This window comes from Thunnus albacares, chromosome 6 (assembly GCF_914725855.1).
Source record: "Thunnus albacares chromosome 6, fThuAlb1.1, whole genome shotgun sequence".
Taxonomy (NCBI): domain Eukaryota; kingdom Metazoa; phylum Chordata; class Actinopteri; order Scombriformes; family Scombridae; genus Thunnus; species Thunnus albacares.
The window spans coordinates 27,768,072-27,783,275 of NC_058111.1; the positions used below are offsets into that span (position 1 = coordinate 27,768,072).

The following is a 15,204-nucleotide window of genomic DNA, read 5'->3' on the forward strand; positions in this document are numbered from 1 at the left end:
TGCAAGTTGGCAATGAGGTGCATCCAAAACTCCATTAGCATAAGAACCTTGCTTTATTAAGTACTTGTACTTCATTGTATTTGCATGCCCAAGCTGGTTGATACCATCTTGATATCTACTGTCTAGTTTCACCAGTTTGTAGAGTTATATCTTGAATCTTTGTGCAGTCTAACCAGTGTATATCATGAAGTAACCACAGTGAACCTGGTGAAGGAGGCCTTGTCCGTTTGTCCACCACACACACAATGTATCAATATCAGATTTTAATGAAACTGAATGGTGCCTAAATTGGTTCTGTTCAAAATCACTCTGAATGGCCAAAGTCTGAAGATATTGCTACTTAACAATCTGTAGATTCATTGGATGGAGGATGAACGAAAGGTTCAGCCATCGCCTGGTTCTGCTGTTTAGGAGACTTTAGTATTTCACTGTTAAGATTTGTTCCAACTGCCAATATTTCCTGGCAGTAACAATACCAGACAGCTGAGATACATGTGGATAAACAGGGCAAATCAACACAATTTCATCTGGGGAGGATCGGACCCTCCTCTCTGCTAAGCCCGAGGATATAATTTATGTTGAGATAACAGATATTTTAGAAAAACATCTGTCTTACTGGAGCGTTTAGAAAAGAAAATGCTGAGTAGATCTACATTTGGAACAGTAACTCTGTGAATGTAAATGATGCTATTTGGCAGTAATGATATTGTAACTCTTCAGCCTGGGGACTAGAAACCCTCTCCCCAATAACGTTTGTCCAGAAAATAGAGTCCAGGCAGTCAACTGAGCATTTTCTTTCTTCAATCAATTTTTTATTTTTTTATTTTTTTTTTTCTGGCTGACATGAGTAAGCTGTTGCCATGGTAATTCAGATGAAGCGGGAATGATAATTGTTTCACCATAGCAGTGTGTGAATTATTAAAACCTAGAGGGCATGAATGAGCTGAATGAGAAATAGAAAAGAAATGAGATAGAATGAGGACTTATCGCTTTCTGTGTTTTTCATTGGTATGGTTATTTTTCTCTTTCCATGACTCTTAAGTCTCACAGTTGCATAGATGAGACAGATGCTGCCGCAATTTGTGAGTGAAGCTCCGAGACCCCCGACTGTCCTGTGAGTTTTTAAAGGAATATTCAAGAACGTTCATGAATAGTGGAAGAGATCCATTCATGAATAGTGCAACAGACTAAACAAAGAGTAGAAGAGGAAACGGTGGCCATCTGCTATCAGATTTACCAACAAATTGTCTGTTTGCTTAAGAAGATGCAGCAAGAAGATTTAATGAACAAATGCTGCGTATCGACTCGCTGGAAGCATTTTTGTAAAAAGTCATGTTCATTCCTACACAAATCCAAAACGAATCCACTCATTAACAATTTATTTAGGCAAAAATGTTGCTAAAAAATTAATCAGCAAAAGAAAGCTGCGCATCCAAAACCAAAACTCAATTCTGTTATATCATATGAAATAACTACATCCACGAAAGACCACATCCAAACTCAGACGTCCCCAGAGTAAAATGAGCAGTGAGGTGCTGATGTTGAAATCATGACATGGCACAGTAACGTACAGAGGACTGAAGACAGAGCAAATATACTGTATACAGTGTTATGTACAGTGTAAATACTATTAAGGGGTCACGTCTGACATTCAAAATCAAATCATTTATTTTCTGTCCAAATATTAAAGATAAAACAGAAATGTTCCACTACAGCTCGACAAAGACATCAACAGCTCAGGCAATAAATTAGACAAAACATATCTATCTCCTTCACAAAAAGAAGTTTTAAAGTGACACATAGATGAATGTTTAAGATATAAAGTAGATACAGTGCTCGTCCGTGTGTTTGTGTTTGCGTGTACAGGGTAAGTTGACAGAATAGTATCAGCTGTGGACCTTTACAGACAGAATAAACAGAAAATATCTTATCCACAGCCTTAGGGGTTTAGATATCTGCTTTTATATAGCTCACTAAAAAAAACAACAAAACAATTGACTGGTTTTTAACAAGGCTTGGAGAATTTAAGAGATTCTAGACGAAAGGCAAATCCTTATTGACATATTTCATAATGCTGGAGAGACGTAAAAAAAAAAAAAAAATACACTTCTTCATGTGTATTCCACAGTGGTCACCACAAAAAGTAAACTTCATCACCATTGAGTGACTGTGGAAAAGAAGAATCCAGCACTGATTTCCGCTCAGTACTTCTCATAAAAAAAAAAGGCACCAGCAGGTCCGCATGTTGCAGTTACATCTCCCAACCAGCAGGGTTCTCTAGCACTGAGACTCAGCATAGCCTTCATCTATAGGAGGCATCTTTTTTATGTTGTAGTACTCATCATCATCCTCTGAGTCCTGGGCAGACAGACAAGACAGTCAGATGAAAATACACACACGCACACACACACACACACACACATATATATAGACCCAGACACAGAACAACTACATTGGAAAAATCAATATTTTATAAACCCTCAAGTCCTGTTGTCAGACATAGAGGGCATGTAAAATTAAAATTGTGAAACAGATCTGGCAGACATGTCTCATTAAGTTATTTATGGGTTGGAAGACAGTGTAGCATAATGAAATGTTCTGTACTGTACCATCAGATATAGGTCACAGCACGAGACCCTCTTTTCTTTGGCCCCCGGTGGATTGATGCCATACTCCTCTCTGATAAATGCAGAATGGACAGCAAAGATAGTGAGTAATCACAATGATCATATTTACAATCACCATGAAAAAGCCTGCCTGTTATATTTTGACACATTTTGCATTTACAAACTCCAAACACTGGTCCAAATGAGGAAAACGTCATTTCAGCCACAAGGCTCTTTGTTTCATTTTTACTGATTTACAACTACTACTCTGTTTAAAGAGCACACTGATTTAAACTGATTCTCATCCGGATTTGAAGTTTTCACACACACATCCGTTTCCTGCCGTATGGAGACACTGGAGCACAGTTTACAGTAAACATCTCATTGTGGTTTCAGGAAGTAAAGAGAACAATGCAGGAGAAAATAGATAAGTGATGCTGCAGATCTTACCTCAAAGTTTTTTTTTTTAAATAATAAAAGCCAACTATAATTTCTGAAGTGCCTGAAGTGAACTTGAGTTGCTGCTGCTACATCCTTGTTTACATAATCCCGTCACTGTAATTCATTCATCTGTTAAACATGTATTAGAGCTGCAATGGCTTGTTTAACATTTATATTTCTGGATTATATCAACAAAAAGAGAAAATATCAGCTCTTGCAGCCACATTCAAACCACAAGGAGTAACAGTGCTACACTATAAAAACCAGCCTGCAGATCAGCTAATTGTAGACCCTGTGCAGGACTCTGTTCTGATTCATAGCACCTTTCTATGACAAGCAGAGGCTACTAAAATCAAACCTTTGACTCAAACTTAAATTCCTGTTTAACCTTCATCAAATTAGCAAGCCAGAAGCACATCTATAACCATCAAAGCCTACAACGACTAGCATTACCCCCAGGAGACCTCCTTCAGTGATTGGTTGAATCAATCCACTCACCCCTCGGTGACCTCAATGGGTGATCTGTAGGCTTTCGATTGGCTGTGCTGTTTCTTGGGACAGAGCATCCGTCCAATCAGAATGAGGGTGATGATAGCGGAGGGGAGGAGGATGAAAGCGAGAAGGACCGCAACATCAGAGAAGCGAATGCTGGGCGCTGAGGAGGAGGATGTGAGGTCATTAGAAACATGTTAACAAGCTTTTTATGACCAAACACACACACGACGTCATATATTCCTCACTTACTATATTATTTATTACACAAACATACAGTATATTGCAAAGACACACAATGCGCAGCACATATACTGTATACAGCAGTTCCACAAGTATCACTCTGCTCTCGTTAGCAATAAATAATCACTTCTCATCAACTTAGTGGTGGAACTATGACAACCATTAAACAAAACTCTCTCAAAGTCTGTCTTAAAATAATAATTATGTTTCCCTATGTACATTACAACAGTCAGTGTTTGCAGGAATCATTCCTCCTGTTCATACTGAGCTGCAAATAGATCCTGTCCAAAACAAATTTCAGTAGACATGGGGGACAAAACTCACAGTCCTCATTCTGTGTATCTTCACAAGTAATTTTTGCACAGACATTGCTTTTAGAAAGCATGTCTTTGCAGCCAGTGTTGTATTAAGATACAGTAAACTTGAACTCCTATCTCCTATCCATATTACATTAGTTTAACACATTTTAGTACAACTACTAGAAATTTATGTTAAAAACATTTATGTCAGTGTGTAAAATTAGGTAACTGAGATCTGATGAGTTACCCTCCTCTACATCCCTACCTCTAACCATCTATATTCTGCTGACAGCAGAGGCAGGCTAAAATATGAATCAATACGGTAAACATCATGACAGGCTTACACAAACTCTAAACAGATGTTTGGATTATTCTCCTATCTAAAAAATCTGTGGCTGGCAGCAGAATTTAAAAGTCCTCGTTTCAGCCTCCCTCTGACTCTGCATTTCCACAGTATACAGTTTATTATGAGACAAGCCAAATCCAGACGTCTGGGGTCAAATCAGGACAAGCGCTGATGTTTTAGGAGATGAACATACTTTTCAGCTCAAAAGAGTCCGGATTTGAAAACTGTTATGCTACATGTGTTCAAGTGTGCACATATTGAGGTGGTGGGAAGTCAAATGATTGTGCACACAGTGAAATACTCTCTGCTTGTTTTACGTGTGTATGTCTTACCCTTCGGTGTGACAGTGAGTACGGTGTGTGAAGTCGGGGACCCGTGGACATCGGGAGGGTTTCTGACTGAGCATGTGTAGGTCCCGTTATCATTCAGCGTGGCGTTGATCAGAGAGATGGAGGCTTCCCCACGTGCAGGGATTCCCTTCCACCGGATACGACCAGCGAACTGACCCTCAAGACTAGGGAACGCCCGTGAGGAGAAGTGGAAAAACTGGAAAGAGAAGAGAGAGAGTAAAAAAAATATTTGTTTAAAATAAATGGGTGTGGTCAAATGGAGTGTGCCCGGAGCAAGGGCGTAAAGTTATATTAAATTAGGTCTATTAGTGCTGGGAGAAAACACAAACAGAAAAGAAATCCTCTCTTGTTTAGAAAACATATAATAAGACTAATCACTCCTAAATCTAAATTATAATTTTTTTTTGCTTAAGGGAAAGTGTCTTGAGCAACAGGTGGTGGGACAGATGGTATTGGGACTTTTTCTGTTGGCAATATTGTCAATAGCAGAGTGAAGAGAGCTGTGTGCTCATCTAAGAAATATGAACACAAATCTGATCGAGGGATAACTCATATGTGTGCATGACTGATGCAGAAAGAGAACTTTTTAACTACAGATGTCACAAAAACTGAATTTACTTTTTAGTCTAACATAAGTGTGTTTTCAACAACAATCTACATCCCTTCATTACTCCCACGACAAGCTGACCCAGACCTCTCCAAAACATGACATCCAGAGTGTGTGTGTGTGCAGTTGGAGGCGGGTGGAAAATACTACAGTATATGTAAACTAAGACTGTAGAGTTTGTGTTTTGGTAGGTTTACTGAGGCTCTAATTAGTAACCAGATACTCAAAGGTAAACAAATTGAAGGTAAAAACATATAAACCCAAACAGGAACATGACAAGTGATTAGTGATGAAGGTGAAGATGAGATGGAGAGGTTGAGTGTAAATATATTTGTTGTCATCTGTTCTCAATAGAGAACCAATAGGTCTTTGATTCTGTTTGTGTGCTGCATTGTCCTATGTTGTTATGTATTGTATGTATGATCTTTTGTTTACTTTCTATACATTAGATTTTAACTTAGTGAAAGCTGAAAGAAAGGTCATGTGGCAAAGGAAGAGAAAGACAAGCAGAAAAGTTCACGTACAACAGTATATTGTATTTGTTTATATACTGGTATGAACGAATGCAAAATCTGGGCTGCAGAGCTCAACACAAAAACAGTATGTACTTGTGCAGCAGAATGAAAAGGTGGAATTTTCTGCTAATTTGTGATTTGAGAAATGTCGAGTCAAGAGCAGTCAAGTCAAGTAAGGTTTTGAACTACATCAACTTGAAGGAGTAACTTTGGTTAAAATTGGTTTAAAAATGACCAAAAAAGAAAAGTTTACATTATGATTACAGAATGTAATTAGTACATAATTAAGTACTAAGAGCAGACATTACTCTTTTCAACTGCTTCTTGTCTTCAGTCAGATGAAGAGCATGAAAACTTAAAGCTTTCAGAATATTTGCAGGATAAGATCAGATCCTCATGTCCATCATCTGTACTGTCAAAACAGAGCAGAGGGAAGCTATCGATTTCTTCTCAAAACACTATGGATGCTTTTGCATCCTGCCAATTCATGCAGCTGCCTCATGTTTGACCCAAAGTGTTCTAAAAAGGCACAAAGCCTCCCTAGTGAGTAGAGGACATCAGCTTTGAGTATAATAATGGCCTTCTCACTCCAGGACCTTTATTATAACAAGTGGAGGGTCGTGAATGTTTGTCCTGATTCACAACCATAGGCAGCACATGGAAAGCCACAGGATGTCACACTGTGACTACTCTCTTCACATTCTTGCCATCACAAACAACAGATTTGCAAATTCAATGTTCCAGAAATCAGGGACAAACTATTTGAGCCAATAAAGATCAAATCTACACTATTAATGGACTCAGAGGATGTGCCACATGTTTCTTTATCTGAAGACTGTAACTATATAGAGAGCAATGTAACAAACATGAGCAGATAAAGCTTTGAGATCATTTAAACCGTTTAATCTAGAGGCGCTTTGCACTTTCTGCTTTAAAACAAAATGAGATGGCACTCATATCTTTTTACCAATGCCACATCCAGTGGTACATCCCCTTTATCATGTAAAGGCTAAGTATGTATGTAATTTAATGTACAGCATATTGAAATATGAAGAAAAATAAGCACTGTCTTTCTTACTTAAAATGTGTAAAATCTGTTTTCATAATCAAAGCTATGCAGTATGCACAGGATCTATGTGTAAAAATGTGATATGGAAAAACTGAAATATGTGTCAGAACAGTCCCAAGACAATATTTTATACCTAATGATGCCGCCTAAATCAAGATCACGCACAAATGTATGTTTAGTGCTAAGAGGCATCATTATACTACCTAGAAATTTACCGACTAGGTACAGTGTCAACAAGGATAACTGTTTGTCATCCCAATAAACTGAGGCAAAAAAAAATCCCATGCAAACACAGAGTCACCTGAACAATCACTGACACAGCTTTATGGTTTTACAGCCATGTGTCTATAAGCTGCATTTTTTTAGTGAGCCTGATTGCAGGCATGGCAGAGATAAACCTAGTCATTTCCCTGCACTGTTATTCATCCTCGGCTGATCATTTGAGGACTTGGCAGAGCTCAGCCTACAAGAGAGCAGCTTGAATTCAGGGACTGCATAGTCTGCTTGGTCTGAAAACAAACATTAGACCCAACGGTGCTTTTAAACTCAGGAGATACAGCAGCACTGCCAAGGATTGTTTTCAACTGGGGCCACCTGTGCTCCAAATCTATTCGACAATTTTGACAATAGCTTCCACTGACTGGCTTATTAAAGACCAACTTAACAATAGTGTCTAAAGTTTTAGATCATAATAATAGATTTATTTTGAGCATTATTCAGCACAATTCAATTGCCAAATCCTCCAATTACCACCAGCTTGCACTGATATTTGATTGAACATTCAGCCTCTCTTCTCCAATCTACAAAATGAATTCTCATCAGGAATGAGGTTATTATGCAAGCCAGTGAAGCACTGCAGCAATTCAGATTGACACTAAAGCTTTGGCTGCAAAACTATATTTCTGATAGAGCTTTTCGCATGCTTATTCATGGTCTTTCCCAGTGTGATATACGACTAGGGACACACAGACCGATAAACCAGCCAAAACTGCTAATGAAATTGGATGGAAAGTAAATGAAGGCATAGAAATAGAAATTAGAAACTTCCAGACTTGGTTCAATCTACAAACCATATCAGGAGACTGGCACACATTATTTATCTGTGATAAAGAGAACAAACTAGTTGGGCTGGGTTGAAGGGAGTATGGGCACTGGCATTTCCTTGGGTAGCAGATGGCACACCTTTTTACTAATACCTTTTCAGCTTTGTGAAATAAAACCATGCTATCTGCTGACTGAGATGACTGAGACACACATGCATACGCAAGCTAACACCCTCTCGATATAACATTCCTCCCCCTGTGCACTTTGAGACCAGATTACTACATCTAAATGACTAAACCAACAGCACTCCATATCAGCCGAGCCGCAAAACATTAGGCTCCACTTAACTCTGAGTGCTCCTATAGGAAATTATGGCATATAGAGTTGCAACTACCACACTATGGATTCCAGTGGTCCAAATGCAATTATATAGAACCACATTTGATGGCTATCTTCAAGTCCGAATGGAAGTGCTTAAATTATGTGGTAGATTTTAGTGGATTGGCCACTGAAACTGAACCCTGAGTGTGCAGGGTTAGAGGACTGAGTGCAGTTATGGGTTGGGATGGATACATTGGATCGCATTTAGAACAAGACCACGATACCACCAAAGAGGAAGCTTAAGGTAGCTGACCAGCCGGGGTTTCCTGGGAAAGCCTCTGAAAGACACAGAGGGTGGGCTGGAATGTGATTTTGTACAAGATGGATGCTGATAAAGCGCACAAGCACAAAGTATTTTGATCACAGCAAGTGTACATGCAGGATCAGAAATCAGCAGAAGTCAAGCTGGTGAAGAATACAAATAAAGCAACCACATATTCAAACAAGTCATGTTTGTACAGTGTGAGCAATGGAAGTCACATACCTGCACACCGAATACAGTCTGTATGAGGTTTCAAGTTTCTTATTTTATTTGTCTTTCCAACCATATCCATATAAAAATACACATACAGTAGAATGAAAATGTTTCTCAGGACCAGGGTGCAAAAATATACTAACATACCTAGAAACACATTTTGACATATATTTGCACCTTTTTTCTGAGAATTGAATGATGCCTTGAGTTCCGTACACATTAAATCATTTAAACTTGATTAGGACCAAGACTGACAACTATTTTCTGGCCATTGACTAATCAATTAGTCGGGTAATCACTTCAGCTCTTTTTGATATGTAATGCAATCCAGTATAGCCAGAGAATAATTTGGGATTGTAACCCAATTAAAAGAGAAAAACCCACAATCCCCATCTGTAAAAAGATAAAGTTAACCTTCCTATTGTGTTAGGGACAAATTTGACCTGTTTTCAAGTTTAGATGTGTGAAATATACTTTTAATTTTTTCTGATCAAAACAAGGCTTCATTACATCCTCTACAATGGCCTACCTAATAATATAAAACACATTTTGATCATTTTTCTTTTTTTTAAATGCCTATAAAAAAAGTTTTGTCTGTTGTGTTATGGGTCAAATTTGACCCAGTAGTAATTATGGGTTGTTTATGCACAGAAATACATAGTTATTAATTGTTGCCAAACCATCATGAATAACAAAAATTACAACAAAACAAAAATAATAGAAATGAAATCCTATAAAAATAGTCTTTAAAAATCATCTTTTTTTAGAAATAGATGGTTCCTTGAACAGTGAAAGAAAGTATAACTATCAGTTGCATTGCATTCATCCCTCCATCCATATCTACCTAATATAAACACTTGTATCAACATTCAGCTGGTGCACTGCAGAGTGTCTGATTCTTTGTTCTTTTAAAGTGTAGGTGAATAGATCAAATCCAAGAACAAGTCAATACATGTGTTTTGTAGAGAATTTTTTCCCCAAAATTGTCTTGGAAAAAGTGAATTTCTCACGAATACGAGTACAAAGAGAGTATCTTTACATTCTGAATGGACTGCAATTGCAGCTTCATTATAAACATACAGTTTAAGTTTAACTGTTACTCACTGTCTGTGGTGGTCCTCCACTCTGGGGCCTGTAAGACCAGTCCACAGTCATCATACTGGTCGGCCTACTGGTGGAAGTGAAAGTGCAGGACAACGTGACGGTGTCCCCTTTGGATGCATGGAGCTCTGCTGGAGTATTCACTGTGATGGAGGAGACTAGGGAAGGGGCTGGAGGTGAAATGGTAGAGAGGAGTAAAAAAAAAATGTGAAGGTGGAGTGACACAGAGGACAGGAATGAAAGAAGAAATGGAGAAATGTAATATGAGCACATTTACATGTTTAGGTGTTCAGGTGAAATGAGGAGAGGGAGAGGAGTAAGTGAGTAAAATATCACTCACTTAATGTAAGCAAAACAATAAATAAAAAGCCTGATAGCATCTGTAAATGTGCCCACACTGTGGTGGCATGTGAGTGTCAGCACAGCAAATCTCCTCTTGGTAGACACTGAACTGAGTGACACTCTAATAGAAATTTCTCACCAGCCTCTCTTGTTGTATTTGACAGACTTGCTACACATCTGTCTGTCAGAGGTGTTCAACTACAGATAAAGCCATATCCCTGTGCCGCTCTCTTTTTTTCACTGCTTTCACTTCATTCAAGCTGCCAAAGGAGGCCAGCCAAAGAAGCGTCCACAATAAATGATAATTAAGCCCTGAATACTGACAGCTACTTTAGAGAGAGAGCTGCCATATCCAGAAAATATTTGCTCAAACTAACTCATTAATAAACTGTTTAATAACTGTTCGGTTCAGTAGATTTCATTAGCAGCTGAAGAGAGATGTAGAGGCACAGCATGCCAGGACCACTGGTCTAACACAATGTTCACAAACAACAATGAATTCATGCTTCTTTCCCTCTAATTCATGATCACTGGGTTCAGTTGAGCATATGTCAGTGGCTCTGTGAGGCTTTGCTCAGGCGCATAGTGCTGTGAGCTAAATGTATATTATATGTAATATTTACCAGGTCCACCATCTTAGTTTAGCATGCAAGGATGCTAACATTTGCTAATTTGCTAATTAGCACTTCATATAAAGTATAGCTGAGGCTGATGGGAATGTCGTTAGTTTTGCAGGTATTTGTCATTATTGAGCAAATTGTAATTTTGACCTGATGATGATGCTTGATGAAAAGTCATTGTATCACCAAAGTCATTAGAATTTATCTTCTAGGGACCTTCAATATATAACTTCACAGTAACCCATCTAATAGTTGTCAAGTATGGCTGCAACTAATGATTATTTTATTATTGATTTTCTCAGTTATTTTCTCAATTAATTGACCAATGATTTGGTCTATAAATAATTAGAAAAGACGCCCATCACAATATACTAGAGCACAAGGCCAAAACCACAAATTATTCAATTTACATACCAAGAAAAGCAGTAAATTGTCACACTTGAGAACCCAGAACCACTGAATGTTTGGTATTTTTGCTTGAAAAAGTACTTAAACAATGAATCTTTTATCAAAATAGTTGGTTATTGATTTTCTTTTGAGCAACTAAACGATTAATTGACTAATTGTTGCAGCTGTATTGTGAAGATATTTCACCCAAAACCAAGATGTCTACCCTGTGGTGACACTAGGTAAAACGTCAGGGAATCATCAATGTCAGTAGGCTCAATCCTCAAGGAACCATAAATGTCTGTAACAAATTTCACGACAATCCATCCAGTACAATAGATGTCAAGCTATTTCACTGAATAGGTGAAAACTTTCACCTGCTGGTGGTGCTGCAGTAAAGGACAGAGAATCATTTGAGTCATTAGAATTTATCTTGAGGGCCTTTGAATATCCGTAGCAAATTTTATGACAATCCATCTAATAGTTGTAAAGATGTTTCACTCTAAAACCAAAAATGTCAACCTCATGTTGGAGACCAAAGGAAAAATCAGGGAATCACCAAAGTCAGTAGGCTTCATCCTCAGGGGATCATGAATGTTTGTACCTAATTTCATAGCAATTTAACAAATAGCAGTTGAGATATTTCAGTCTTGAACAAATTGGTGGACTGACCAACTCACATTGCCATGCCTTGAGCCACAATTCCAGTGCAGCTAAAAATAAAAGTGGCTTTAAAGGTCAACTTAGCATGAAAAACTGCTTTTTACTGCTTTTTTGGCATAGATGGAAAAAAACCTTATCCATTTCAAAGCAAAGCCCTCAAACTGCCTTTTCTCCCAGGAGGAAGCGAGAGCAAAACAAATCGCTGTGATCAACATATACAATCTCAGACTGACACCACTGGATCCCATCAGAGACCCCAACAGCCGTGATAAGGACTTAGTTTATCTTACACAAAAGAGTGTAAGAGATATCATGTGATCTGCCCGATTCATCTACAAAGACCCCAGGCTGAGCGCATCAGCAACATGAACAAAGATATCTTCATAAAAGTAGAAATCAAGCAGCCTGAGCTGCTCTTGAACTTGAAGACATGATAGATGCTGACTGTCTAGTAATTAGAGGCAGGGTAGGAAAATTGGCAGCTCTTCAGTGGTGATGTTGACACCTGATTTCATGAACAACAAGATGTCTGGACATTTAATTCAGTAGATAGAGGGAAAAAAAATTAAAAGTCAGGATGTTGACAACATCATATTGTAATAGTTTCCGAAAAGTCCTGATGTGACCCTGGCAGGAAAAACTACATTTGTATGTCAACATCCTGCCTGACAAAGGACAAAATCAAATTAAGACAAACTGTGATGACACGAATCTTCTCCTACACTCTCATGTGGCCTGTGTTTCCTTCTAAGTCAACAACACACAGTAGCTTCTATGTATCTCTCATTTCTATTCCCTCAATAAAAGGTCAGATGCTTTCAGAGAGAGGGAAACAACTGCCCGCAGTTCAGAGCCATGTTTGAAATGTTCTTGGCAAAAAGACAGTGCTCTTAACTCAGTGCATACCAGTTGTCAGAATCCCTCCAAGCCTGGTTTTTACACCAGCCTGTCATTATCACGGGCTGTTCCTGTATCCACAGAGGAAGCCACCTTAACTTCTAATTCCACTTAATCCCCACAACATAAATTACGTCTTTAATGAACCTGCATATTCTAGGACTTGAAGTGTGTCTGATGTAGATGGTGAATTCACTGTGACTGGATCACTTTATCTGCATAGTTGTGCTATATTCTCATGGGAGGTCTATATTTGCTGTCCACTTAAAATGCACTAGTTTTTAGTCCTATGTGTTTCCCAAGCACATGTCTTTCATTGAGCAGCTAAATGAAAAGACAGTAGTCCTATAATGACTTTTGATAGTGTGCAGGCCTACACACATTTTCCCCAGTAGGCCTGCGGTGGCCATGAAAATGAAACGTGCTGTACTATTAGTGAGTTAACCCACTATTAGTGGGTTAATAATAAATATATAAACTACAGCCTACCTACACAGGATTTCAACATGATTTTGGAGAAATAATAACAGGCAGCACGAGCCTACAGAAGCAACAATAAGCGACAGACGCTGACAAGTTTCTCGGAGTTGAGAGTGGTGTTGAATCAGCGAAATGACAGCAGAGCTCTGGCCTGTTTACTCACCGAAACAACCGATCAAATACAGCAGCAAAACCACGTTCAGAGCGGTAATCCTGTGGCGCAGTCGACGCATTTTAGATATGAAAACGGGTTCACTCGCGTGACGATACAAAAAAAGTCCCAATTACGTCAAAGCTTCGGTAAAATTCCGTCCATAGTCTATTTTGTCATGACTCAGACTCTCCGTTGCGTTGCACACTGTCCTACCTGACAAACAGGTGTATCAGGAAGTGCAGCTGGCGGATTGCTGGGAAAAAGCAGCATATACCTAAGAAGTGAAAACACCCTGTCGGGAGTTGAAAGCTGTGATAAATCCTACCACCATATTTCAGAGTTAATAGGCTTTGTAATGACTGACTGACAGCAGTTTCTTTATAGTGGAAAACTGAATGAACGGAGAGCATATCACTGTATTAACCTAACCTCACATTAACATTAATATCCCTCCATAAAAAGGTTATACTAGGATTCCATAAGACTAAAGTAGATTGGCCTTTGTCAGTGATCACAAATGAGTCGATTTGTAACTTTTACATTACAGCCAGCCATTTACTGGAGGAATATTATAATGTATCTTCAAGAGGCACAAATTAGTATTTATGTACAAGAACTGATTATGCTCATTTTAGCAGGCTCTTGAAATAACAATATTATGTTATAAGAGTAGTTCTTTTTAGAATAAAGTAAATCAGGAATTTGCCTTGTTGTGGTGCATAACAGTCAAAAATATACACAAATTATATAATCCTAAATAATATTTTTTAAAAAGCAATTTAGGGTTTACAATAAAAAATATGTCAAATATATTCTAAGTGAGAAGAACTGCTGCAGGTTTAAATTTCAAATTGAAGGGAATGAAATGAAATGTACAAAATGTTGACCAGGAGTAAACAGTATATGCTCAATGTTCAATTAATGATAATATAACAATAATAATAAGTTTGGACTAATGTAAAACACTAGCTTTTCCATATGGATGTATTAAAGTTAATGATCATTTAGTTAGTTCGTTAGTTAGTAAGTATGTAAACAGTGTTTCTGCTGCAGCCAGAAACTATACATGTTACTTCACTACAGGCCTTTCTGACATGTCACAGTAGGAAAAATAAATATTAAAATGAATGATGGCTAAATTCCATTTAGCTGCTTTAGTTTTAGGGTTCTGGTATTGTGTATGCTGGCTCACTGCCACACTGTCGTACTGGGACACTTGCATACAGCAGAGCCATTAATTATTAATTTTGACAAGTCAAAAAGTCTGTTGGGTTCACTAAGCTTCAGGGCTGTTGGGGTATTCCTGAAGTCAGTTCACCCAGCTGAATGATTTAGTCTTGTTAATAAAAATGAAGCTATTAATGCTTTTTTGCAGAATATTATATTTTGTTTATTTTTGCATTTTACAGTAACAGTGGGTAACAATGATCATGAATGTGAGACTCCTGTTGATACACATCTTTACCAGCATGGCCTATGGAGAAAAAATGAAACCACATCAAAATATGTTTCATTATCTTCACCCACCATCCCCTCATATGACCCAACTGTGTTGAGGCCTGAGGCTCAGTCCCTTATCTCCCAAGCCAGCTTCTGTATAAAACCATGTAGCCCTCTATTGGGACTAGCCCGCTATTTCTAGGCATATTACTCTGCTATCCCTGTCCCCAATCTCCTGTCTTTACTGTTGTA

General features: G+C 38.2%; 1 protein-coding gene across 1 annotated transcript; it reads right to left on the reverse strand.

Moving 5' to 3' along the window:
- Positions 1-1,645: 1,645 nt before the first annotated feature.
- Positions 1,646-13,782, reverse strand: mpzl3 (myelin protein zero-like 3). The gene is made up of 6 exons (XM_044355359.1): positions 13,522-13,782; positions 9,973-10,139; positions 4,760-4,973; positions 3,546-3,702; positions 2,610-2,679; positions 1,646-2,358 (listed from the first exon to the last, which is right to left on the reverse strand). Exons 1-6 carry the CDS (start codon positions 13,589-13,591, stop codon positions 2,278-2,280), a joined length of 759 nt encoding a protein of 252 aa, XP_044211294.1. The 5' UTR covers positions 13,592-13,782; the 3' UTR covers positions 1,646-2,277.
- Between the last annotated feature and the right edge of the window lie 1,422 nt (positions 13,783-15,204).

What these genes read in the sequence shown, in the direction of transcription:
- mpzl3 (XM_044355359.1), bottom strand. Translation starts at nt 13,591, where the DNA reads ATGCGTCGACTGCGCCACAGGATTACCGCTCTGAACGTGGTTTTGCTG. An exon ending in GTGGAGGACCACCACAGACA is followed by an intron (nt 4,974 to 9,972) that starts GTGAGTAACAGT and finishes TTCTCTTTCCAG; the next exon opens with TTTTTCCACTTCTCCTCACG. An exon ending in CCCATTGAGGTCACCGAGGG is followed by an intron (nt 2,680 to 3,545) that starts GTGAGTGGATTG and finishes TGCATTTATCAG; the next exon opens with AGAGGAGTATGGCATCAATC.